The sequence below is a fragment of the Microchirus variegatus genome, assembly GCF_963457635.1.
Source record: "Microchirus variegatus genome assembly, chromosome: 16".
NCBI classification, from domain to species: Eukaryota; Metazoa; Chordata; class Actinopteri; order Pleuronectiformes; family Soleidae; genus Microchirus; species Microchirus variegatus.
Window position 1 is genome coordinate 14,379,955 of NC_139817.1, and position 24,655 is coordinate 14,404,609.

The 24,655-nt window shown below is 40.0% G+C and overlaps 1 protein-coding gene across 1 annotated transcript in view; it reads right to left on the reverse strand.

Moving 5' to 3' along the window:
- eng (endoglin) overlaps window positions 1-24,655 on the reverse strand; it is a 40,607-nt gene that overhangs the window by 13,195 nt on the left and 2,757 nt on the right. The window contains exons 3-4 of the mRNA XM_083902954.1: window positions 9,772-9,905; window positions 2,684-2,791 (exon numbers count right to left, since the gene is read on the reverse strand). Coding sequence (XP_083759080.1) covers window positions 2,684-2,791; window positions 9,772-9,905 — 242 coding nt within the window. The remainder of the gene's footprint in view (window positions 1-2,683; window positions 2,792-9,771; window positions 9,906-24,655) is intronic.

Genomic DNA, 24,655 nt, shown 5'->3' on the forward strand with positions numbered 1-24,655 from the left:
TAAACACAGACACTTGAAAAAGGCTTTTACTTTTGGTGAGGGCTAGGCTTTTAAAATAAAACAATGAACACAAGATTCTTTTTTTTTTTATGTCTGGTTAAATAAAGGTAAAATGAATCAGCCAGAAATATTTTTCATGAATCTCTTATTTCAAGTGGAAATTTGAAGGGGAAAAAAAAACCTGAGTTGCATATAAAGTGCCGATTTGTTTCTCTTTTATTTGTGCTCCATTTCGGGCTACATGCAGACAACGCAACACATAATTACTGGATTCTGACTCAACAAACTGAACTAAAACGAAACAAACTCAGCCGTCTTTGTCGGTAGAAGTGAAGTGGGAAGTGGTGCGGCTGAGTAGTTCCAGAAAGAACAATTATTCATCCTGGTAGTGTTTTATCAGTGTGCATTTAAATGATGGAAATTACTCTCCTGACCCGTTTTGTGTGTTTAAATGTGTTTTGCCCTTGCTTAACAAAGTGAAAAAAGGCTACAATCCAAGTAAGCCTTAGGGAATCATTGCTCTTTACACATGAATATTTGATTGACACTGGATCAAAAAAAAAAAAAAAAAAAAGCTTAAAGGGAAGCTTCAAAAAAATAAAAAGGAGGAAAGCCAGTCACGACAAAAGCAGGATAGGCTGAAGAGGAGTTTCAGTGGCTTCATTTTCTCACCCGTACAAAAAGATAAACTTCACGTGTATCGCGGTCAGCTGTGGGAGCCTAACAAGAGCTGAGCTGTCAGAGCTGCTGACGAACTTTCTGAGACGCAGAACAGATGCTGTTCCTCTCTCTCTCTCTCCCCCTCCTGCAATCTGTAGTAAAGCAGTATTATCCCCCAGCGATACTGCTCATCCCGTGAAAACATCCTGTGGTTACAGGCAACGTTGCCCAGGCTCTCGACAGGACATGATACAGGATGGAGTGTCGCACTCCTGTCAGCATATCTTTAATTGATGGCTGTAAACATTTCATCGCTGTGATTCTTCAGCTGTTACTTTATTATATTTTTGTATGTTTATAATAAACTTGTAAACTTAGTCTTAAACTACTGCTACCACACTACAGAGCAATATTTTTGTCAAGGTGAAGTCGTAAAAAGGGAAGGATCTTAAGGGTTTCTTAATAGAAAGCTTGTGACGATGACGATGATGAACAAGAACAAACATCGAGAACATTGTGAGAGATGCAATGTATTAAACGTGACCTTTTCTGGGAAAAAGCAACTGTCAAAGTGTTCAAAAACAATTCAAGACTGTTAAAAGTTCCAGAGATAAAGTACGTTTGTGGAAAGAAATAAAAGGGGATTGTGCCGACTATGAGGGTTTCACTCATGTACTGATATGAGATGGCACCAGTGACCAGTGTACACAAGGCAAGAAAAACACATCAGTGAAGAGAAATGTGTTCCAGGCATTTTTTAGACAATTGTTTAGACAATCAAAATCAAAGCTGGAAACTGGAAACATCTGGAACGGCTCAAACTGGACACTTCATGTCCATTAACACCTTAATGGTTTTCATAAATTAACTTTACAATTGAATTGGTGACCATCTGTTTGATTGATTAGGTCACACAATCACATTTAAAATTGTTTAGTTTTTAGTTTGTTCTAATGAGAACTTTCTATCAAATCTAAGTCAGTTATCTGAGTCATTGGTTTGTCTCTGCAACAAAAAGGTTTGTGTTTAAGTATAAAAAAAGTTTCAACAATTAAACTGACTGCAACTGCAACACTTGGTGCATTGTGTGTCATTTCTTTATTTAATCAGACACTCGGGCACCCGAGGAAAAGTTTAAGTTCGAAGTCCCGCAGATTGAAATTCAGATATACTCTGAAAACAGTGCGTAAAAGTGAGAATCTCCAATTTCACAGGGACATTAATTTTAACAGGCAATGCCATCCGCCCGTCGCGTTGCTGCCTGAAACTTCTATTACTGATTTTATAGTATGGATAATAAAAAAAACACACACACACGCGAACAAAAAGTGCCGCTACACAGCATCCCATATCTATGGGAAAGCAGTATGGTTCATTGTGTCTCTAAACAGGCTTGGAGAGCTGCACAGCTGTGGCAATTTGACTGTATGCAAACAGCTGGCACGACACAGCAGCTACATAAGTGGGGGAAAGCTCTGCCTTTATTGGCCCCCTTAGGAGAAATTTGTCCTGAGTAACTACATCTGGAGAAATCTAAAAAAAAAAATTACACATCACTGAAAATAATAACCGCTTAAAACGTCACACCCCGTAACCTGTTCATTTTTCATGATTACTTAGTGCCTGTTCGAGGGCCTTGTATACCAGTTGGTATAGTGTGATAGAGTAATCACAGGAATCTGAATTCCAGTTTTGGAGCTTCAAGATTTGCAATTTGATGTAGTTTACAGACGTCACCTGCAACCACGCTCCTATTGGACCATACCGGCTGTCAATCAATGTGATGATGTGTGGTATCATCGTTCCTCTAAACTGGAACATCATTTACAAACTGACATCTTTAGAAAGAATTAGGCTAATTTTCCCCATTATCTACAATTCAAACTCAGTTATTTTTGCAGTTCAGTATATTCTTACTTCCTAATTGACTTCACAGAGCAAACCAGAAGACTCCATATTGTCGTTGTTAGTAATCTAAAAACGATTGAAAGGTCATACACAGAAACAAAGCCGTGTCACTTACATAAATCTTAACATCTGCGTTGATGTTGAAAAAAGCATGGACTGTGTCTGATGATGTGAGAATGAGGTTCGTTGGCTTGGCGTCCAACAAATCGAGAGAGATCAGATCCTGAAAAAAAAAAAAGAAAAGACATTTGTTACTTGAAATATTTCCTCAGATGTACAATATATGTATAAAAAAAGTCAGAATTCTACTATATTTCTGGCTTTATTCTCAGAATTCTGAGTTAAAAGTCAGAACTCAAATATGTTTCCTGTGTGTCCCTAATCCTCCATAAATATGGCATAATTTCTTTTTTTTCTTTACTTTTTTTTAAATAAATAAATAACCACAAGCGTGTAGATCATAGCTCCTTTGTCGTCAAAGGTTTGGCAATGATGTAAAACTCCATGGACTGTGTCATCCATGATGACAAAGCTTTTATTGATAGAAGCATAAACTATTGAGTCCATAAAGAAATTGTCACAATGTGCCAGACGCACAAAGTTCAAAGTCAAAAACTTTAACAGTGAAATATCTGGTAATGGTGTGAAGTGAAGAAGAGCAGCCCTAGTGACAGGCTCCATTAAAGTGCAATATTTTTGCTGCTGTGATTAGAAAATTAAACATCATGAACTTGAACAGATTTGAGCTTATAAAAGTGTGATTTTAAAAAAAAAACTCTACGACACATATGACAAACAATTAAATAAAACGACAGTTATTATGAAGTCCTTTTTTGTGCCATTATCCACCATCATCGTTGCTTCGACAGCGGTTATTTCCCAGTTTGCTGGTCTGTCACTGAGTGCCACTAAATGAAGAGACCTCAAGTTGATGCGGTAGAGACACATTTTGCTTGCAGCACCAAGTTTAAAAATAGTCCCAATTGCGGGTTTAATTCTGTACAAGTCTGATTCCTTTTCTATCTGGTTTCAAAAATCAGTCGGGGATGTGACAATTATCCTTGTTTTTGCGACTACGAGATGTCAACACATGCATCTTTCCAGAAAAAGCAATGCCAGTCATTTGAGGCGGGCTCGTCAATAGGCAGGAAGCTGTTTTGCTACCTGTCTCCAGTTTGACAGGGACATGAAGGAAATAATGCAACATGGTGCTATTATTATAATAATGTCTCTATGTCGCACAAAACAAGTCAAAAGTAAATCAAAATCTATCACAATTAATTATATGGCTGATGTGCAATGAGCTGCAGTTTCTAATTGAAGCTGTATATCTTAGCTTAAAATACTCTAAAGTGTTGACAACAGAGAGAACAATCACCTATAACATTAAGAGAAATTATAAAACAATAACAATAGGAACAAGGAGAAGCGTTGTGTCACTAATGGAGAGATTTCAGATTCTTATTTTTAATTGCTGTTTTATGTATTTTTTCACAACTTGCAAATCACTGTACATAAAACCTCATTAGCATCATTTAACACATCATGTAATACCTCATTAACAGTATTTTCAGCGGAGGTCAACAGATTGCCTAATCGCCACGGCAGCCACTCTCTTATTCAGCCTTAATTACCATGTTTTACATGTGCATTATGGGTAAAGCTGCTTTAGCTTTGTGAATATCAGTGGTGGAGGGTAAACCTTTTTCAAATTCAGAAAGAGAGACTTTTTACTTCTGTAATAGTCCTGAGATAATCAATGTTACAGTTGGACGCATTCGAAGTGAAGAGCATTAAAATAAAGAAAAGCTCCGAATATTCATAGATACCACTTTCAGTGTGCATTAGTCATGCTCGTTTCTTTTTACAAATAAAGGAACTCTGTTCGTTCTCTATTTTATTTAAAGATAGACCTTTTTCAGAGCATAAGACCTCATGTTGTGGAGACAATGAGCAAGGTGTGAATGCCCAGTACTGAATTCATTTACTTGCTACCTGGTGTGTTGCAGGGGCTGAGATGCTTAATTGTAATGAGCTCAGGCCTGCGCTGTGAAAACCTTAGAAACAACATCATAGTATGGCTTGTTGGAAATAACCACCATAAATAAACATGAAATAGACATTTATGTGGAGGGAGTTGAATGTAAATGTGAGATCATTCTGCACATGTACAGGTTTTTGTCCATTGTGTGGTAGTGGCAAGAGGAATTCAATGTAATTACACTTTTATTAGATAGTTGCTCTCTTAAATCCACTTGTTTCAAATAAAGATAATACTCAGTTGCCCTGAAACAGACTGAATGTAAGAGCCTGAGTCACTGACCGTCACAGACTTTGCGTAAATGCCGTCCCTGAAATAGCGCTTTGTTTTCACCTGAACCATGTCACATACAGTAAATGAATGACTGGCATTTCCTCTTGACTTCATACGGAGACAACTCGGTGGTGACTCCCCCTTATATAATCCTCTAATGAACTTCATTGCCTGTCTCTGTGGTTTCCCTTCCTACGTCCTCTTCTGACTTCCATTCTTTAATTTTTGAACCCTGAATCACGACTGCAGACTCCTGACCCTGATCACTCACCTTTTCTACTTTTGTTCCTGTGCTTTCAAGATACAATTGTTTTCCATTTCTGACTTCTTTTTTTCTTTTTTTTTTCTCTGCCGCTCTTTTTGAAGGGGCCTTTGCCGATGCCGTTTCCAGTTATTCTTTTCTCTCCCTCTCTTTACTTGAATTGGCTCCGTTGGTCTCGTCTCGGCCCCGTGCCAAGACCGTGACTGCCCAAGCCAGTGTGTGACATCAGTGACCTGTGTACAGCTCCTCCCATGAATTCTCCTGGCCTGGGTCGCCCCTTGATGCTCTAAAATTCTCCACTGGCAAGGTTGTAAATCAGTATGAAGACAAAAAAATGAGGTAGGAGATGTAAATTTAAAGGACGTTTGACTGAGCAGCTTGACATGGGATGAAAATGCTCTGTGTTTACAGGAGAAATCTGTTCTAAACACTCAAGAGCAGATAAGGAGACTGTGTTGAGAGCTCTCGTGTCCACTATCATCTTTCATTTGAGAAACCATCTCCTAATTGTCCGAAGACAGGATATGTAAGTCTGTACAATGTCCAATGCATGACACAGAACCAAGTCAAATTCCTTTTGTGAACTCTCTCAAACCCCATACCACTTTATAACGCTCAATCAGACAACTAACTCCACTCTTTCTATAACGACCGTTCAAAAGTTTGTGGTCACTTAGAAATGTCCTTATTTTCTGAAGGAAAAGCTCCTTTTTTCAATGAATATAACATTAAATTAATCAGAAATACACTCTATACATTGTTAATGTGGTAAACGACTATTCTAGTTGCAAACATCTGGTTTTTAATGGAATATGTACATAAGTGTATAGAGGCCCATTTCCAGCAACCATCTCTCCAGTGGATGATATTGGATGATTAGAAAACCCTCGAAAATACTTTTGCTGGTTATTTTTCTAATCTTGTCACTGTCTTGACTATATTTTCTATTCATTTTGCAACTCTTTTCATGAATAAAGGTGTGAAGTTTAATGGAAAACACAAAAACATTGTATAGGTGACACCAAACATTTGAACAGTAGTGTATATCTACCTCTTCTGGCACGTATAAGTATCTTCTCTGACTCTCCCACACAGTGAAATGTATCTGGTTTTTCTCTTCAGGCCCTGTAAGATGACTGAGAAGGGCAATTCCCCTGCCTAATATGTTTTAAATCTATTTTGTCATCAAAAAGCTTTTCCCTCTTATTCTCACTCCATTAAATACGCTGTAAAACTTTATGCCATTAAATGAGATTTTGTAAAAGGCCTCACAACATGCCTGGAACCCAGTACTTTTGAGGCTGCAGCAATCATCATCATCACCTCGCAACATGTTGGCGCGCTTACTTAAAACGAAAGTGAGCAAATGAATCACGCAACTCACCGACCTGAACATTCGAGATTCAGTTATATCACAGTGTCTTTGGTTGTTCTTATTTTTTTTATTATCCTGCTTCTGTTTGGAAATGATGTAACGTTAATTGTATGCTGTGTCCTTCATCTGAACACTGGCTTTGTCAAGCATTAGCGACAGACCTGACTGAAAGAGCATGTGTGTGTGTGTGTGTGTGTGTGTGTGTGTGTGTGTGTGTGTGTGTGTGTATACAGTGGCAGCACAGGGGGCAGGTCAGGGAAAGAAGCTTTTATCCTGTCAAACTGCTTAGCAACAAGGGTTTTTTGAGCAGGAGAAATCACCTCTGAAACATTGTGTGGGCTCTTCTTTGTGTTTTCAATCATAGTCCAACGACTAGAGCCCAATGTTGATGTTGCTGCTCATCTGTCCTGCTAACGTGGAACAAATCACTTCCTGTGAGCAGCGCAGGAATGTCACCTGTTGACACCAGATCTAAACACTGCTATACTGAGAAACACAGAGACAGTGACGTGGAGCAGACAGGCTTAAAGCCTTTTTCTCAGTGTTTGCTATCATTTTTGGGGATGGAGACTCTTTGTCCTGAGTCCCTTTCACCAAATAAACATATGCATTTCATACACAACAGAAGATCTGAAGCAACCTCTTCATAACTAAATGCTTTGCCAATATTTGCCTGCATTTATCGTCCAAATCTGTTTGAGGTAAGGAACCATTCCATTAAAGACAGCCAACAGCAGTCACTCGCTCACTGAACTTCTCAGACTCATCAAATCTCCCGTCACACAAAAATTTTTTATCAGTGTTTGTCAAACCTGGAAATGACGATGTTCTCGATTGTCTTGTTTTGTCCACAAACCAAAATGATTCAGTTTCTATGATTTCTTTGTTATGTGGAGCAAAGAAACGAAGAAAAATATTCATATTTAAGAAGCTAAAACAATTAGAAATCTGGTTTTAATCATGAAAAAAGCTTCAAAGTGATTATCGATTTATCAAAATAGTTGATTATTTATTTAGTAATCGATTAATAATTGATGAATCAATAATTATTTCAGCTCTACAGGGTAGATTTTAGAAACGGAGTATAGAAGAGGTACAAAAAGCTACTTCACTCAAAGATTATTATTACTCAACAAAGCCACTGGCAGCAGTGTGTATTCCATCTTGAAGAGAAAAGCTCTAACAGGATTCTCTAGAGCTCTTCAAACCGTCTTATGGATGATTAATTTTATGGAGGTAATAGATTCAAGCAGGCATTGTGTTGCCCCCTCCTGTGACTGGGTCTCAGCTATGGACTTGCACACAACACAAGTGTTGTGCTCCTCATAATCGCCGCCGAAGAACAACCAACAGGGTGAAAAATTCGAAAAGAGACAATAAATAAATAAACAAACAACAGTTTTACGTGTTGTGTGAATTTTTATACACACAAAAAAAGCACTGCAAAGGGAGGAAGCAAACAAACAGAGCACACTGATAAAGAAATGACTAATGTGAGCTGACCGACAACACAAGACAGTGAAAAATTGAGTCTGGCGCAGCAGTAACAACTTATAGATTAAAAGTTTTATGGGGATGCATTTGTGTGTTTGGGTGTGTGTGTGTATGTCACTAACTCAGAGTTACAAAATTAAAATAATCTGCAATTATGGTGCATATTTGAGTAATTTTGCAAACAGCCAATCACGCAGAGATGGGTTGTTATTAGGGGTGCACCGACACCAGTCTGCAGCAATGAGTGGATGTGTCGCAATGTCAGCAGTTTGGAAATACTTAAAGATAAGCGTTGCTGTCAAAAGTAGAACAGACGGCAAGAGGAGGGGAGAAAAATAACTCATTTTTAACACAATTTAATTCAAATCTGTAACTTTTGCTCACCAAAACAAATCGGTGCTCCATTACAAACGAGGCTATCTACTAAGTTGTTTAACATATCTTGCTGTAAATACCTGGAAATAAGAGCTGAAATAGTGATGTTTGTCTTTTATTCGTCTTTTGATGTCAAACTCTAATGTTTTAAGTGTACAGCAAAAATTAAAGGAATTGGTCTCACTCTTCCAATACTTTCAGAGGAGCCTGTAAATGTTTAAACAGCAGCAATCGTATCTAACGTTGTCTTTTGTTCACAATCAAAGTGAGGCAAATAGAACTTGGTACTCAGCAAGCACTCAAATCTAAGTAATTACAAAATGTTCCCATTTCTGTTCTGTCTAATGTCTGGTAATGGTTAGCTGGTTATTTGACCAATAAAAGTTAGACATGGAATGCGTTTGTTCACTTTTTTTGTGCAAGACAGGTTTTCGTACGTCATTATAGAACAATATATAACCAAATTTAAATGCATAATGACACATTCCCTTACTCTGCATCTAGTTTTTTCCATCTAATGTGGTTTTTCTGTCTAATATGAGACGTGCACACTAATGTCTATGTGCCTGCTAAGCAGTAGTGTTGATGAGATTGCACAACAAGGCTTGTGCGGTTTTATTCTCAAGCCCCAGGAGGAGTTTCAGGCAATTCTCCCACTCATTCTTTCAGAAATTATGGACTGTAACTTTTTTGTGATGTGTGGAAATAACCACACATAACTTTGCATAGGTCAGTCTCCGCAGTACAGCTTGCTACTTTTTTTTTTAAGTTTTGCCACTGGCTTATAAATTTGACTGTAAGAGTAGAACAATTCAATTCAGCCGAATTCTCCAAACTGATTTCACACATTTGAAGCAGTGACATTATTTCATCGGCTGAAAGACTTGCACATGACGACCTTGATACATACAATACCGTTCAAAAGCTTGGGGTCTCCTATACATTTGTTTTGTGTATTCCATTAAAACTCAAGATAAGAAATAATGATTTTTATTCAAAATAATCATTTTGCCCTTTCATCAAAGAACCAGCAAAACTGTTTTCAGCTGTGCTAATATAATTGCACAAGGGTTTTCAAGGGTTTTCTAATCATCCAATAGCCTTCTAACGTGATTAGCAAACACAATGTACCATTAGAACACTGGAAATGGGCCTCTATATACCTATGTACATATTCCATTACGTTTGCAGCTAGAATAGTCGTTTACCACATTAACAATGTATAGAGTGTCTTTCTGATTCATTTAATGTTATATATTAATTGATATTTGAATTCTAAGTGACCCCAAACATTTGAACAGTAGTGGACTACTGAAATGTAATGTGATGTTTCACTTCATATTTACATAATCAGCACTGGTTATTCTGCATCGATGTGTTTACCTTGACAGTAAAGCGAAGGATGTGGACCTCCGCCTTGTCCTCTGTGACGAAGCTGCTCCAGCAGCCAGGCAGCATCTCTTTCACGTGAAACCACGGCTTGTCATTTTTTGTAGGCTCACACGTTTGACTTGAGGCTGAAAGAAATCAAACGGTGCAACAAAAAAATAAATGGTTACGCAGTGTCTGCGGCGCATAATCAAGTTCAAGTAAATCAATTCTCTTGCAACTGAAACTGAACTTCTCCCGTTATTAAGTCCAATGTGTCAAACGCCAAGTAGTGCGAGATTATGGCTCTATTCATAACAACTCCTGTCATATTTGGAACGCGAGCGGCACATGAATGAGGACTTTCACGCGTGGAAACCAATAAGCCATTATTTAACAGATAGATGAACCCAGCAACAGTACCGATTCCCTGTCTGAACGGGGGTAAACTTGTTATTCGTCATTATGAAAGATTTTCCCCATGTCTCCGAGTAAGGACGTTAAATGTATGGGTAGGAATATATTGTTTAAAAAAAAAAAAAAAAAAAAAAAAAAGTGTCTGCTGGTTCACGTTTATCAGATGTGTCAGGGTAGAGTGTTGCAGTCATCCATCACAGCTGCTCACTGCGCTCTCTGCTGTGAGCCTGCTGTTTAACCTGGGAGTCCATGTCTCAGGAGGCTGGATTGATCGAGACCAGGCTGTGTGGATGGGGCTGTTGACAAATTCCTGGTGTTTGACCTGGTCTGCCTGTACGTGTATGTGTGTGTGTGTGTGTGTGTATGTGTGTGTGAGTGTGTGTTTTCCTTAGGTTATTGGCAGGGACAAAATATCCTCCAGCAAACTTCCTTCTTCCTCAAGAAGGAACAGACATAACAGAGAAGGTCAAATGTCTTTTCCAACTTAATCAGGAACCCTTTTTTTTCTGGCTCATCGCCCACATTTCTGCTGATCAAAGAATCTGACTTAGAGCTGCAACTAACGATTACTTCCATAATTGATTACTCTGTCGATTATTTTCTCGATTAATCGTTTGGTCCATCAAATGTCAGAAAACGTTGAAAAATGTTGATCGGTGTTTGTCAAACCTGGAAATGACGATGTTCTCGAATGTCTTGATTTGTCCACAAACCAAAATGATTCAGTTTTAATGATTTCTTTGTTGTGGATTATGTTAATAATCCGATCAAAATAGTTGACGATTAATTTAGTAATCGATTAATAATTGATTAATTGTTTCAGCTCTAATCTGACTGACGTATTATGGACGTCCATGTGAAAAAATCGGTCTTTGTCGTACCAAACTCGGCTTCCGCCATCTCAAATCTGGATTTGCTTCTCTTAATGGTGAAGTGAGTAGTTTGTAGTGACATCTAGAGGCGAGGCTGAAATTTACAACAACGAACTGCTCCTCTGCTCACCCCCTCCCTTCCCTGAGCACTACGGTATCCTCAGCCGGTCAAATGTCGTCCTAGTCGTCTTTCTCCGTGTCAGCAGATGAGGTTCTAGTATTTATTCAGACAACGAGAGGGAGGGGGATGGGGCGAGGACGAGGGACAGCTTTTCGTGGCCGTGGTAGAGCTGTCAGAAGCCGGCGAAGGAGAGGGAGAGCTACTGCGGCCGTAGCAGACGAAGCGGAGATAGTGGAGGCGGGACTTCCACTACAAGTAAAGCAACAATTGATTTGTTCTCTCGCGTTTGTCTATACAGGCTCCGGTAGAAACATGGCGTCTCACTGCTAACAGTGGCAATGCAACATCGGTCTGCGTGACCATGTTATTTTACATGACTTTTTGAAACACTACGAAAATGAAACAAAAACTATTATACAGCGACTAGACAATGCAGGAGCACATAATATGTATAAAAAAGTGGATTTTGGGTCATATAAACCCATAAATACTACGCAGTGTCCCTTTAATACAACCCATTTTCACGATAGTGTAAGCTCTTGCAGGATCAGTCAAAACTACATCCTGTATTTAATCATTAGATAAGCACATCTCCGGGAAGATGAGGAAAATACAGCTGAACATCCACTCAGACACCCATATCAGTTGATGGCGCAGCATATTAGCAGCCAAGTGTGATATCATAATAGAAACGTCCGATTTAGTAAGGAAACGCTGCACGATGTAACGCTTCACCGACTTTGTGTTTGGTCTGTTTACTTGCCAGGCCTCAGTGCCTCGGAGAGGAGATGTAGAGTAAAGCATGCGGGATGAGAAAGACATGCAGATGAAAAGAGAGGAACGGGTTAAAAGCGGAGTTTGGAAGGTCAACAGGATGTGCCTTATTTAGAAGCGGCACCAATCAAAGACCTTGGTGGAGGGCAATGTCATCACTTGCTGTGGGGGGGGAGGGGGGGGATGGACAGAGATGAAGATAAAATGGACAGAACGTGATGAATGCAATGAGCAGCGGTAAAAACGTTGGGATAGGACGCTGATCTCTTTTTTTTGTTGGTAGTATGCTCTCTCCTTTTTTTTAGGATTATGAAGGGGGATGGTTGTCATTTTTGAGCAACATTCTCTACAGTTTCTCATTCTTCTCAGGTTCAGACCACAGTTTTTCTTGCAAATCAAGACAAACGGCCATCCACGCTCCTTCGCCATCTCTCTTTCCCTCCCCCCTTACCCCATAGGTCAAGGCTTGTTTCCTGTTATTTTGGCCCCTCGTGCTAATGTCTGTTGCTCAATATCCACATCCATGAAGTTATTCCTCTTCTGTTTTGCTGCGACAGAGTTAACGACCCATAACTGCTGCCCCAGAGGTCTTGGTATAAATCACAATGACTGCGTAAGACTCTGCGTGTGTGTATGTGTGCATGTGCCACTCGTCACCATAGGATATGAAGAACATTTATTTTGCCCCCTTGACCCCGGAAATGCCAATGGCCTCCCTAAGCGGTTTGCTAGTAAATGAGGTATAGAAGAACCATTTCATTCCCTGTCCTCTTTATCTACTTATATCAGTTGCTTCCATTTCCCATTCCATGAGAAGACATGTTTATGAATGTTAGTGATTTCCCTTTAGATGTTAGGTATCAGGAGGGGAATGTGAATAGAAACCATTAGGGAATTATGGGGGACAGAAAATTGGTTATATTTATTACAAAAGTGCACATAATCAGATTTAACCTTTGCTTTCATTCTAAATGCAGAATCAATGTCATTCATTACAAATGTCATGAGTGTCAATGGATTTGGATGCCTGAAAAGACTCTTTCTAACTACCGCATTAACAACACCATATGGTCAAATTAAAACACTTACTTTAGTGGAAACACATTAAACATTATTACAGCAAATTGATCAATGCTTATGGAATTAAGAGCAACAAATGCACAACCAAACCCAATTTGCTGTTACTAAAACAATCTACTGTGCAGACTGTGCCACAGACGAGGACATTGCCCCCGGCTGGTTGTCTGCAGACCCCCTGGAGCCACAATTAACAAGGGGAACTTCTGGTCCTTTTATAAATCCAAGGTCTATCTGCTCCTGCTCTTTTCACCTTCAGGGCATTCCTGCTGATGACAGGAGACTGGTTGACAAAATCAAAGACATCCTTTTCCCACATGTGTTCAATTATGCACAGCATCATTAAGCCTGTGACCGTTTAAGATCATCTCACGATCTGCCTGCTTTGCTAAGTTTAGCTCAACATGCTGCAGCTGTTTATTTGGTCCCATTCTGTTGTTTTTGTGAGCTTTTTCAAAGACCTCAGTGGGAAAATGTTATATATTGGCAAAAATGTTTTTTTTTTTACACTTGAGGGCAGTGGAAAAGCTCCGTCCATCCATTGTCTACCGCTTCGTCCTCCACACGAGGGTCATGAGTCACTGGAGCCAATCCCAGCTGACACAGGCAGAAAGGTGGGATACACCCTGGACAGGTCACAGACAGTCCATCGCGGAGCCAAAGCGCAGAAACGAACAACCATCAACTCTCACATTCACACCTACAGGAAACTTTAGAGTGTTCAGTAAACCTAGGCACACGGCAAGAACACGGCACGAGGAGAGTGAAGGCCCTCCATGCAGTAATGAAATAGATTAAGTGAATAAAAGTAACAGATATCCTATGACTTAGTTGTCTTTGGGGTTTTTTGGAGGTCTTTTATATTAAAGACAGTATTTCTTTATTAGAGGTTTTATAATGCTTCGTCTCCAGACCTTGCCCACTCCATCCCAGGGGGGGTATTTGAGAGGGAGGACAGAGTTTTGAGTCTTGAATATGAGACCGTCTTCCTCAACAAAAGTAAACTATGATGCAACCACGATGATGAGCAAGGACCAGGTCCTTCAAATAATCACAAAAAAACACTGTGTTCTCTCCATCACTACATTTTCCATCAATCACGTTGATGTTTTTTCTTCGTGTCAGCCTTCATTGGCCTCTTGATTATGCTACTCCTATTGAAGCCTCATCTTCCGCACTGATCTAAAGACACCTACGACTAACCTGACCTCCAGCATCCCGGCCATGGACTGTCTTTGTGTGCATTAAAGTGTTCCGTTCACTGTTTCGAGATTTAAATTAAAACACTCAGTAAAATGCAATTAATTGAAAATGCCAACCTGAACCTCCTAAATGAAGTTTCACTGCCCAGGAGGGACCCATATAATTATTCAGAGTGTACCAAAGCTGAACTGAGGCAGTGGTTTGGCGTGGGCGTTACAGGATACTTGAGGTGATTTATCATTATTAGGGATAAAAGTAGCTCTACTCGACTGCTGACATCCCCTATTTGTTTTTGCTTCATCTTCTACTTTCCCTCAAAATAGTTTGAGCTAAACATTACAAGAACCTGTCAGCTGCTGTTAGTGAGAGCAGAAGCACATAAAACTTTAACAACTGTGAAACATGGACTCACTGAATGTCCAACACATTGAGATCAGACACGAGTCAACGCAGCGTTTGTAAGTCCAGACATTTCAAAGTTGGGTGGAATGAATTATATTACAGTGTTCTAAATTATTTTCAGTGGGCAGTCTTGAAAGATTACAAAAAGGCTCGAGTGGCTTACGTGAGCAGTGCGATCAGGAGCGCCAGCCCACAAGCATTACATTATGCAAAGAACCCATAATCCAAGCTTCTATTCATCGCATAGTATGTTAAAATAATGGCAGTATAATAATAAAAAAAAAAGACCTCAGCCCATTTTAAAGGCTAAGTGGGAATGTGCGTTCTCTGAGAGCAGGTCTGCAAATGGAAAACAAGTATGCTGGGGACTGAAGTGATGACTTTTAGAGGAAAATGTTGTTGATCCACTTCATCAGCATAGCAGCAAAACAAAATTAAACTTTGTAGTTTTTTCGAAATTATATGTTTCACTAAATCATGTTTTACTTCAGTACTTGTAGAACCATGTTCCTACAACAGCCTGGAATCTGTTTTGCATTGTTATGTAACCTGAAGGCCACCTTAGGGTCTGCATGTTTAGACGGAAGTGTCACCACTTTAATTTCAGTACAAAAGGCGTTGCTCGTATCACACTTTTAAATGGTCAGTGGCGCAGTGATGCTGTGGCTCCTTCTTGTCTATAACTGCATGAAAAACATGATGTACAGTAGACAGAGGAACAAATCTGACTCAGTCTCACTTCTTGTTTTAGACCAAAAGTATCAGCATTTCAGTGGTCAGCAGAAAATAGTAATGCAATGCTGCTAAAAAGGAATCGTTAAAAGGTGCGGTGCATAACTTTTGGTGAGTTTTGTTGTTGACTATGTTATTATTCCGTCTCCATGAACAGAAACAATGTCATATTATCTGCATCCTTCATCTGAATACAGGCTCTGTCTAGCAATACTATTGGCGGGTTTCCATGATACAGATCTAGCACTACTCGACTCTACTCAGTTTGGGTATCAGACACCTACCATTACTTCATAGTACCTGCCCAACGAGGTATATTGGGCGATATTAACCCATCAGTCAACCTGAAGCGGCGTTCCCCTAACATAAGAGTATCTGTGCTGTGTAACATATCGACAGGCAGTGGTGAGCCTTTGAATTTGACATAGTCTGTCTGTGAGAAGCTAACAAAACGCTGATTTAGATTCAGGAGACTGGGTACTGGCGTCTTAAAAACTACACTACCATTCAAAAGTTTGGGGTCACCTGTACTAAACTGTTTTGTGTTTTCCATTAAAACTAATTTTATCCACCAAAAGAGTTGCAAAATGAATAGAAAATATAGTCAAGACATTGGCAAGATAAAAAAAAGAACCAGCAAAACTATTTTCAGCTGTGCTAACATAATTGCACAAGGGTTTTCTAATCATCCAATAGCCTTCTAATGTGATTAGCAAACACAATGTACCATTAGAACACTGGAGAGATGGTTGCTGGAAATGGACCTCTATACACCTATGTACATATTCCATTAAAAACCAGACGTTTGCAGCTACAATAGTCGTTTACCACATTTACAATGCATAGAGTGTATTTTTGATTCATTTAATGTTATATTCATTGAAAAAAAGTGCTTTCCTTAAAAAATAAAGACATTTCTAAGTGACCCCAAACTTTTGGTGCGGGAGGGTATAGCTGCCTTTTACACCCACCTCAGGTGAACAAGCAAGCTTGATATCATTCCCCGTCTTTCATGTCTTCCCTCACTGTGGAAAAGACAGCTCTATGCCCAGGGTTTAGTCGCAAAGTGAAGCTTTTCAGAACTTGCAGCTGGAGAGTATGGCTGCATTTCAAAGAGAGAGAGAGAGCGAGAGAGAGAGAGAGGAAAAAAACAGGAAGGGAAACTGACAGCAGACAACGTCAAGACCAACTGTCTCCCGAGGTAGAGTAAACTGTTTGTGTCCAGGGTCGGGTGACGGAGTCATGATGAGGAAGGGGGGGGGGGGGGGGGTGGAGGGAGGGAGGGGTCAGCGTCCCTATCGGAGTTAGTTGGGCAGGGAATGGGGAGCTTGAAGGCTGGCTCAAGTTTCTCTCTGGACTCCACATACAGTACACACACTTGCATATACACACACACACACACACACACACCTATTGTCCCGGAGTTTCCGCAACTGCAGATTGAGGCCTGACCATCCACAGGAAGGTAAACAAGCTCTTATCAGTGCTCTGCAGGGGCCTGCACTGTCCCCTGGCCTCTAACCCCTGCATACTCCACATTACGTACTCCAAGCAACACATGAGCTTCCTGACCATCTCACCTCGCGCTCTGATGTCCTGAAATTCTGTCACGAAAATATTGCTGATTAGTCTTGTCAGTTTAATGGCTCCAGACTTTTTGCCTGTAGGCGCGGGCCAAGTCCCGCCTCCAGTGTTTGCTGGAGAGGAACAGAGGATGCGATAGCAGGTCTGGAGACAGCCTGTCTTCACACTAGCTCTGTTTACACCTCTGGGAGCCATTTGCCCATCGTTTCATCGCTGTCTGAAGACGGCGGAAGAGCGGAAGTCTAGCAGTGGCATACACTATAGAGGGGTCTGAGGCTCAATTCCTAGCTGTTTCACTCACTCACATTAAGCCCCATCTGCTGCTATACCTATTAGCCATTTCATATTATTTTATGCAGATTAACTTGATCAATGGATTGTGGTTCTTTGGGAAAAAAGTTGCAGATTGGAAGCTTGAATACTATATCATTATTTTTACATTAATGCTTAAACTCTTGGGTGATCCATTATAGTTCAGATCCCATCAATTACTGGGTATAGTGCATCCTTTCCACTCACTTACTGTATGTCGTTAGAGTTTCCCAACCAATGCTGATAAAGCTCCGGCAAAACACAATTAATCATCCAAGTATTAATTGGAGGATAGACAGACTCATTTAGCAAGTTTTATTCTAACTGTGCGTAACCGAGGCAGACTGAAGCGTTAGAGACTCGTTGCACAGTGGTTGCTCCCAATCATTCGAGATTGATGTCGCTTCACACAACATATGCTTCATGTAGAACCAATAGAGATTAACGTGCTCTTCCTGACTGATTTGTGCCAGTAAATATTAATGTGTTCTCATATTGATCAAGGCTGTGATATATGTATATATATTAACGAAGTCAAAACCACGGTGTCAGCAAAAACCAAGAGTGATGAGGCATCCCATTAAACATTTAAATGTTATATTCTGATGCAATTCAATTCAGGTTATATGGATCAATATTTTCTGAATTAAACAGCTACTGAACCTCACAGAGGATACAATGAATGTTACGTGACCACAAAAATGTACTAAGCCTCAAATAATCCTGTCAGAACTATGCGAAGACGATGTGTTTATGACTTCATTTTTAAATTTTAACTGAGTGTCTGGAGAAGGTACAGCTGGTTGAAAAGTGCAACTTTTCCCCCAAGCAGCTGTGAAAATATTTAGTATCTCCTGTTTGACTACTGGATGCTTTGTAGTAACGGTGCATAAGCCTATTAAAAAAAACTGTCAGGGTTTTTTCTTTGGGCCACATATTCTGGTTGTGTAATATAGGAGCAAATACAAAATCGAGGCTCCAAAATCCAGGGAGGATTCTCTCATCCCATCAAATGCACACAGAGAACTGCATACAATCTTAGTCAGGTATCAGAGGATTTCACTTCTCCGAGTACAGATTGACTGTGTGGCACCTGAATCAATAGTAAAACTACCCACCCAGTGCTTGAATCAAGAGGCTGTCCTGTTTTTACAACACTCGGCTGCACATTGACCAGCACTGACCATTTTAGAAGTCTGGGGAGCCTGTGCTGACAGATAGTGTTTTTTCTTAAGGGAAAATGCCAAGTACTTAGTATTAAAAAAAATTGCATTGACATTCTCGGAAATGCTATTTTGGGATAAATATTAATTTCACTAATGATGTTTGTTTGAATGTCCTTTAGGCCAAGAGAACGACTCAAAGCAAAATCTCTTCATTCGTCAGGAGGCATTTTACCATATATTAGCTGCAGGGAACATTGTGTTCATGGGTATTGAACCGAGCAAGATTAAGGGACTGATTCTGTCCTGCGTGATAGGTCTGTTATTAATTAAAACCAGTGGTGAAGCTTAAGTTTTAGTGAAATAAGGACATACACGACCGTTCAAAAGTTTGGGGTCACTTGGAAATGTCCTTATTTTTTGAAGGAAAAGCACTTTTTTTCAATGAATATAACATTAAATGAATCAGAAATACGCTCTTTGCATTGTTAATGTGGTAAACGACTATTCTAGCTGCAAACGTCTGGTTTTTAATGGAATGTGTACATAGGTGTATAGAGGCCTATTTCCAGCAACCATCTCTCCAGTGTTCTAATGGTACATTGTTTGCTAATCATGTTAGAAGGCTATTGGATGATTAGAAAACCCTTGTGCAATTATGTTAGTACAGCTGAAAACAGTTTTGCTTGAAGGGCAAAATTATAATTTTTTTCATTATTTCCAATCTTGTCAATGTCTTCACTATATTTTCTATTCTATTTTATTTATATTCTATTATACTCTTTTGATGAATAAAAGTGTGACTTTTAATGGAAAAAACAAGAAAATTTTATAGGTGACTTCAAACTTTTGAAAGGTAGTGTATATGATGTGTGTATATTTGCCAGATATATGGCGTGTACATTAGCCTGTTTCACCTCGCCACTTGTATCAGCTCAGTTTCCCCTCCAATTTCTGTGCTAATGCACTGGTACATTTTTTGTTTTATGTTTGTGCAGATCCCATGGTTAAGCATGGTCGGGCAGATCTAAGGATAAGAGCACATAATGCCATGCCTTATCTGTGCAGACTGCAGGCATGTTGACATGGGCACAAGTGGCCGCCATGCTGACGAGGCATTTATCTCCCGCCCGCTACTAATGAGCCATTCATCGCGCATACAAATGATATAGTGAAAAGTTGAAAGACCTTATAGATGCACAGCTATGATGTTTGTGAGCAATTTAGACTCAGCGACACAGCCAGGATCTGAAATCTATATGATGAAATGTGGGCTTTCTTGTACATAAATGGTAAAAAACTAGTTCGCATTGCAAAAGGCAATTAAAGCCATTCCATTCAGGGGAATAAGATTGGGGGGGGGCAGTTATCTAACATCAAGGTAGAGACCACATGTCATATTATGTAACTGTAATTGTTTCCAGTCCTTTTTCACTTTTTCTACTTAAAATACATTCATGTTTGTCTTCTATACAATAGACCAAATTAAGTTTACTAAAGGATGGGGAGATGACATAAGAACTAAGTGCTGCATATGTCATCTGACTAATTACACAGAAACAGCTCGGATACAATGTGTGATTAATGTTTTTTTACTATTTTTCCACTCGTTTTGGTCTGCAAAACAAATACTGATAAATTCTGGGAATGTACTCTTTCAAGAAAAGATCCTCTCCACTGAAAGCATACTTGGATTGCATGCTGTTCCTTTGCGCACTTGCACCATAACCAGACAAAATGTGAGCAAGTGAGCACCAAGTGGGACCGAGCAGAAGAGAGGAACATAGCATTAGCATTGGTTCCCTCTCGCTGCTTTCTGTATTCAAACAGAGGAAAAGAGAGGCAGTCAGAAATGATTGTTATTTGGGAGGGGCATAACACTGAAGGAGATTGAAATCGGTCTGAGGCAGCGACAAGTGGTCGCGTCTCCCTGCCACCCAGTCTGACTGCAGGCAGAGCTGGCTCACTACAGTAAAACAAGGGAAGTGGAGTGTTTTGACTCTCAACGCCATTTTTAACATGATGTTTTTTTTCTACTACCTTTCTTTCTTTTGTTTTGGCTTTAGGCTTATTCTATTACAGCGTGCCTTCTGAGAAATCCTAGTCATCTCTACCCACTTCTCTTTTTTTCCCCCTCTGACACCAAATTTCTTCTGACCAGCAAATCCCTCCCTTTTCCCACCCGTTGTATTTTACTGTTATTATTTATCACTTTGTTTTTGTCTGATAACTTGCAGTCTTTCATTTCTTTTTTTTTCCATTTGACTTATTTTCCCTTTTCTCTTTGTTTCTTTATCCTTTATTTACTTCTCCTTCCCAACATCTCCCTCCTGAACCACTTATCTGTTTTTTGACAGTCACAAAAAAAATTTGACCTCCCACTCCCTCACTGTCTCCATGAATCAGTCTTTATGAATTCTGTTATCTTTGTCTGTCTGTCTGTCTCGCTCTCTTTCCCTGGCTCACATCCATTTTCAGACAGGCCTCTCCATACTCCCTCCCTCCCTTTCTCCGTTCCTCCCTCCCTCCTCCGGCAGCTCGCTAATCACTATTGTACTTTTCCTTCAGCCCGTGGAGGGAGACTCTGGGGTAGGCAGAAGTGCAGCAGGAGGTCTGGCGGTTAACATCATGATGCCTGATTCCTACTGGGAAAACTGTTGCAGTGGGGGGGCATATTCAGCACCACATCCCCGCCAGGAAATGTTGCACACACAATGGATAAAAGCACTAAATGGAAAGACTTCAATCGGTCAGATGCAAAGATAATTGTTTGTGTCAGACTGGAAACAGTCAACTGTTCGGGCCATTATAAGGAGGCAAGAATTTGAAAATCTTCTCCCAAAGCAGGTGCCACTAACATCAACTGAAAGCGGCGATGCAGTCGGAGAGCCAGAGAGGGCCAATCAGTAATCCTGTATGCTGAAATTCTTGTATTTGAAAGCCCTGTGGGGACACGAGACAAAAAAATCATGTCTTCTGTGTCTTTGAAGAAGTTTCATCAACTCAGAAAGAAATGCCGTTCAGGTTCTTTCAGCTTGTGTTCGGAAATAACAACTTTGTAAAAGCCTGTGTTTCAAACTGGTGGTGGTGTTTACTGGGCAGAAAGACTTCTCTAAAGAGATAGTAATAGCACAAAGTAATAGTAAATGTAGACGGGAGGGTTTTGGACCTTCACTTACAGAAAAGTACAGTTGAGTATATAATGACTTCTGAAACTTACTTAAAAAATTCACTGAATGAAACTTTATATTTAGAAGTGTGTTACATATACAGCCCTATATAAGAAAGACATTAGACTTGGGTGAGATATGGATGGATGCCACATCACATAAACCACACAGCTGCAAATACAGGAATAAGATACAAAGAAGAAATCTACCATAAAGGAAGGACAAATTGCATTATTGCAAGGGCAACACTGCCTATATGATCCTCCTGGCATCAAGAAATATCCCAGTTCAATGGCGAGAGAGGGATTCATATGGACTGTGGCGCCACAGATGCCCTGAGATAAACCCATGAAAGGCCTTCAAAACAAACACTTTCAAACACAACCAAACACACAGGGAGGCAGCGTAGCAAAACTAAGACCGGTGTGATGTTGTCTGCTTTATTGGAGCCTAACAGATGTCTGTTCACAGATTATAGATGAGCTACAAACAAGAAAGAAAGACCCCACTGATCCCAACCTATAGGGGATTTTAATACTCAAGCTGTGGGGCGAAAGAAGGGATGATGAAAGGCATCAAGCAGGGGTTGATTTTTATAAATAACCCAGAGGTGATGGAAACATGACCTTGTGTTCGAATTGATCTGAATCCATCAAAAGTCAAAGTGAGATTAAATTGTGTCTGGGGTTTTTTTGTCCCTGCAGCTCAAGAGAAGGCCGATTTAAACTCAGTCAGTGCATTTCCATGCACAGTTAAGTCGTTCAAGCTGCAACTGTAGCTGCTGCTGTTCAATTGGCCCTTGTCCCAGTGTACGAGCACTAGTGGGGAATCAATTTATTGACTTAAGTGTGTCTGAAACAACCCCCTTCGGCTTGTTAGTATTAAACGGTTTCCGATTTAGCTGGTGGCTATAGCATGGTGGGCGCAATTCGAAAGTCTTCCCACTATCCAATCAAGTCTTAAAAAATTCAATTCTTTGGGCTGACGGAGCAGAAAATCTCAGTCTCATTGTCAAGTCAAAAACTTTACTGGCCTGGATTTGGCTATGTTTTGGTCACTGTTGAATTAGTCTTCTATAGGTAGCTTCTTTCATTTCTGGGTTCTGGGACTGTGACACACATCCTTGGCCCCCTGGCCAGCTTGAGTCCGGCTCTGGTGCAACAGTAATTTGACTCACTATCACATTATCTGGGTGTAAATTCTATTCGGTGCCATTTCAGTCAGACTAACATGTTTAACTGTGTTCTAAATGTCTGGTTTTAGTTGGACTAAAGAGCTGGAACTAAAGTGTGTCAAGAAAACAACATATTTTTAGAATTGAATATGAGAACAACCCATGGAGTTATTCATGTGCCAGTGTATCAAATAATAGTCTATATCTATATTATATTACTGACTTACTGTCAGTGTCGACATGTTTGTTCAAACTATTCTTCAGACCTCACACGATGATTAAATAACCCCCGACACCAAGAAGTTATCAGGGCATCGCACATCAAAAAAGTTTCTATACAGCTCCAACGCAATACACCATGTCTGCAGAGAGTATCATGGGATTTGTTGCAGACTGCAAGCTTTTTCTGATTTACTTTTCTGTGTTTACTTTTTCCCTTTTGAGAAACTTTCACATGGCACCGTCTCACACAGACTTGCAGCTGGCCTGGATGCTATTAAAAAACAGTGTAAATAAGGGTGCACGGTATTTTGTTTAGTCTGGGAATGTGTACATTTTGTTCTATATTCTGTTTGTCCGCTGATGATTGTGCTTCATCTGTTCACCGACAAGGCAGTGGGCAAAAAAACCCCAGGGGGCGACTTCAGAGAACATGACAAATTAATGAGACAATCGTCCGACTATAAAATGACGAATAAACACTAAAGAGACAGACAAACACATATGTGTCACACTAATGTTTTGATTAATGCTTCACTATTCAGTACACAAAGTCTGAGTCCCCGGCCGTCTCAGAACACTGGCACAGCTCCCTCTGGGCCTTCGTATAAAGCGGCTGCAGCAGATGTGAATAAAGAAAAAAAAAAAAAAGAGGAAAAGGAAACTTCTTGGAACCTTATAAAGAAAGCAAAAACTGATGGCACATACAGGGCTATGTGTCACAGAGGCAATTAAGGCCCTGCCAGCAGACAGCGAGACTGATCCCCTGCAGTGAAAGCGACACGAGGTCAACTCTCTGCAGGTCTGTCAGTTGGCCAAAAAATACTTCTGCATCCGCGCCACCAGCACCCCTGCTGAGAGGGTGTTTAGCACTAATGGCAATATTGTGATTTGTCATACAGCAGGTCAGCAGTGCCGCCACAGTCGGTAAACAGCCTTGTTTATCTGGCACATAATCTCAGAAGTGATGTGATGTATACGCTTGCAAGAGCCACTTTGCCTTAGTTAACAATCAAGTTGGTGAAGGCTGTTTATCTTTCTGGTGTATAATGTTTCAGTGTGTGGAAAAAAAAGGGTTATGTAATAAATACAATGGATAGGCGGTTCATATTGAAACTGAATTTCATTATGGTAGCGTGTACTGTGCCTATATTTAGCATTTCTTATTTTTTCTAAAAAAATTGTTTCATCTCAGATAGTAAGTCAGTAAGTAGGGCTTTATTTATGTAGCACTTAGAAATGTTACTGCACAGTACATACAATTGAATGAACTCAATATGCACAGAGGTAATTAGAGGTGTAACGGTTCACCAAACCCTTGATTTGGTTTGAACTTCGGTTTTTGACTCACGGTTCGGTTTAAACCTCGTTTTTTAAAAACCTTTTGGAAAACTTCCAGAAAAAATGTCAGGATTTTATTAAACGATTGTTGCATTGCAATATCAAGAACATGAACATTACTAGTATAAAACTTCTCTTTAGACCAAAATCAACACGTCGATTAACTATCCAGGAATGAAAAAACATAAACATTTGTCTTAAAAGCAGTCTACATTGTCTCAATAAATAAAAGTCTTTCACTGCTCTACTCCCTCGCTCACTCACACAGCACTGTGAGTGAGACATGGCGCCGTGAAGCTGAGGCAGATGACAAGCACAACCGAGGTTCGGGAAGATGG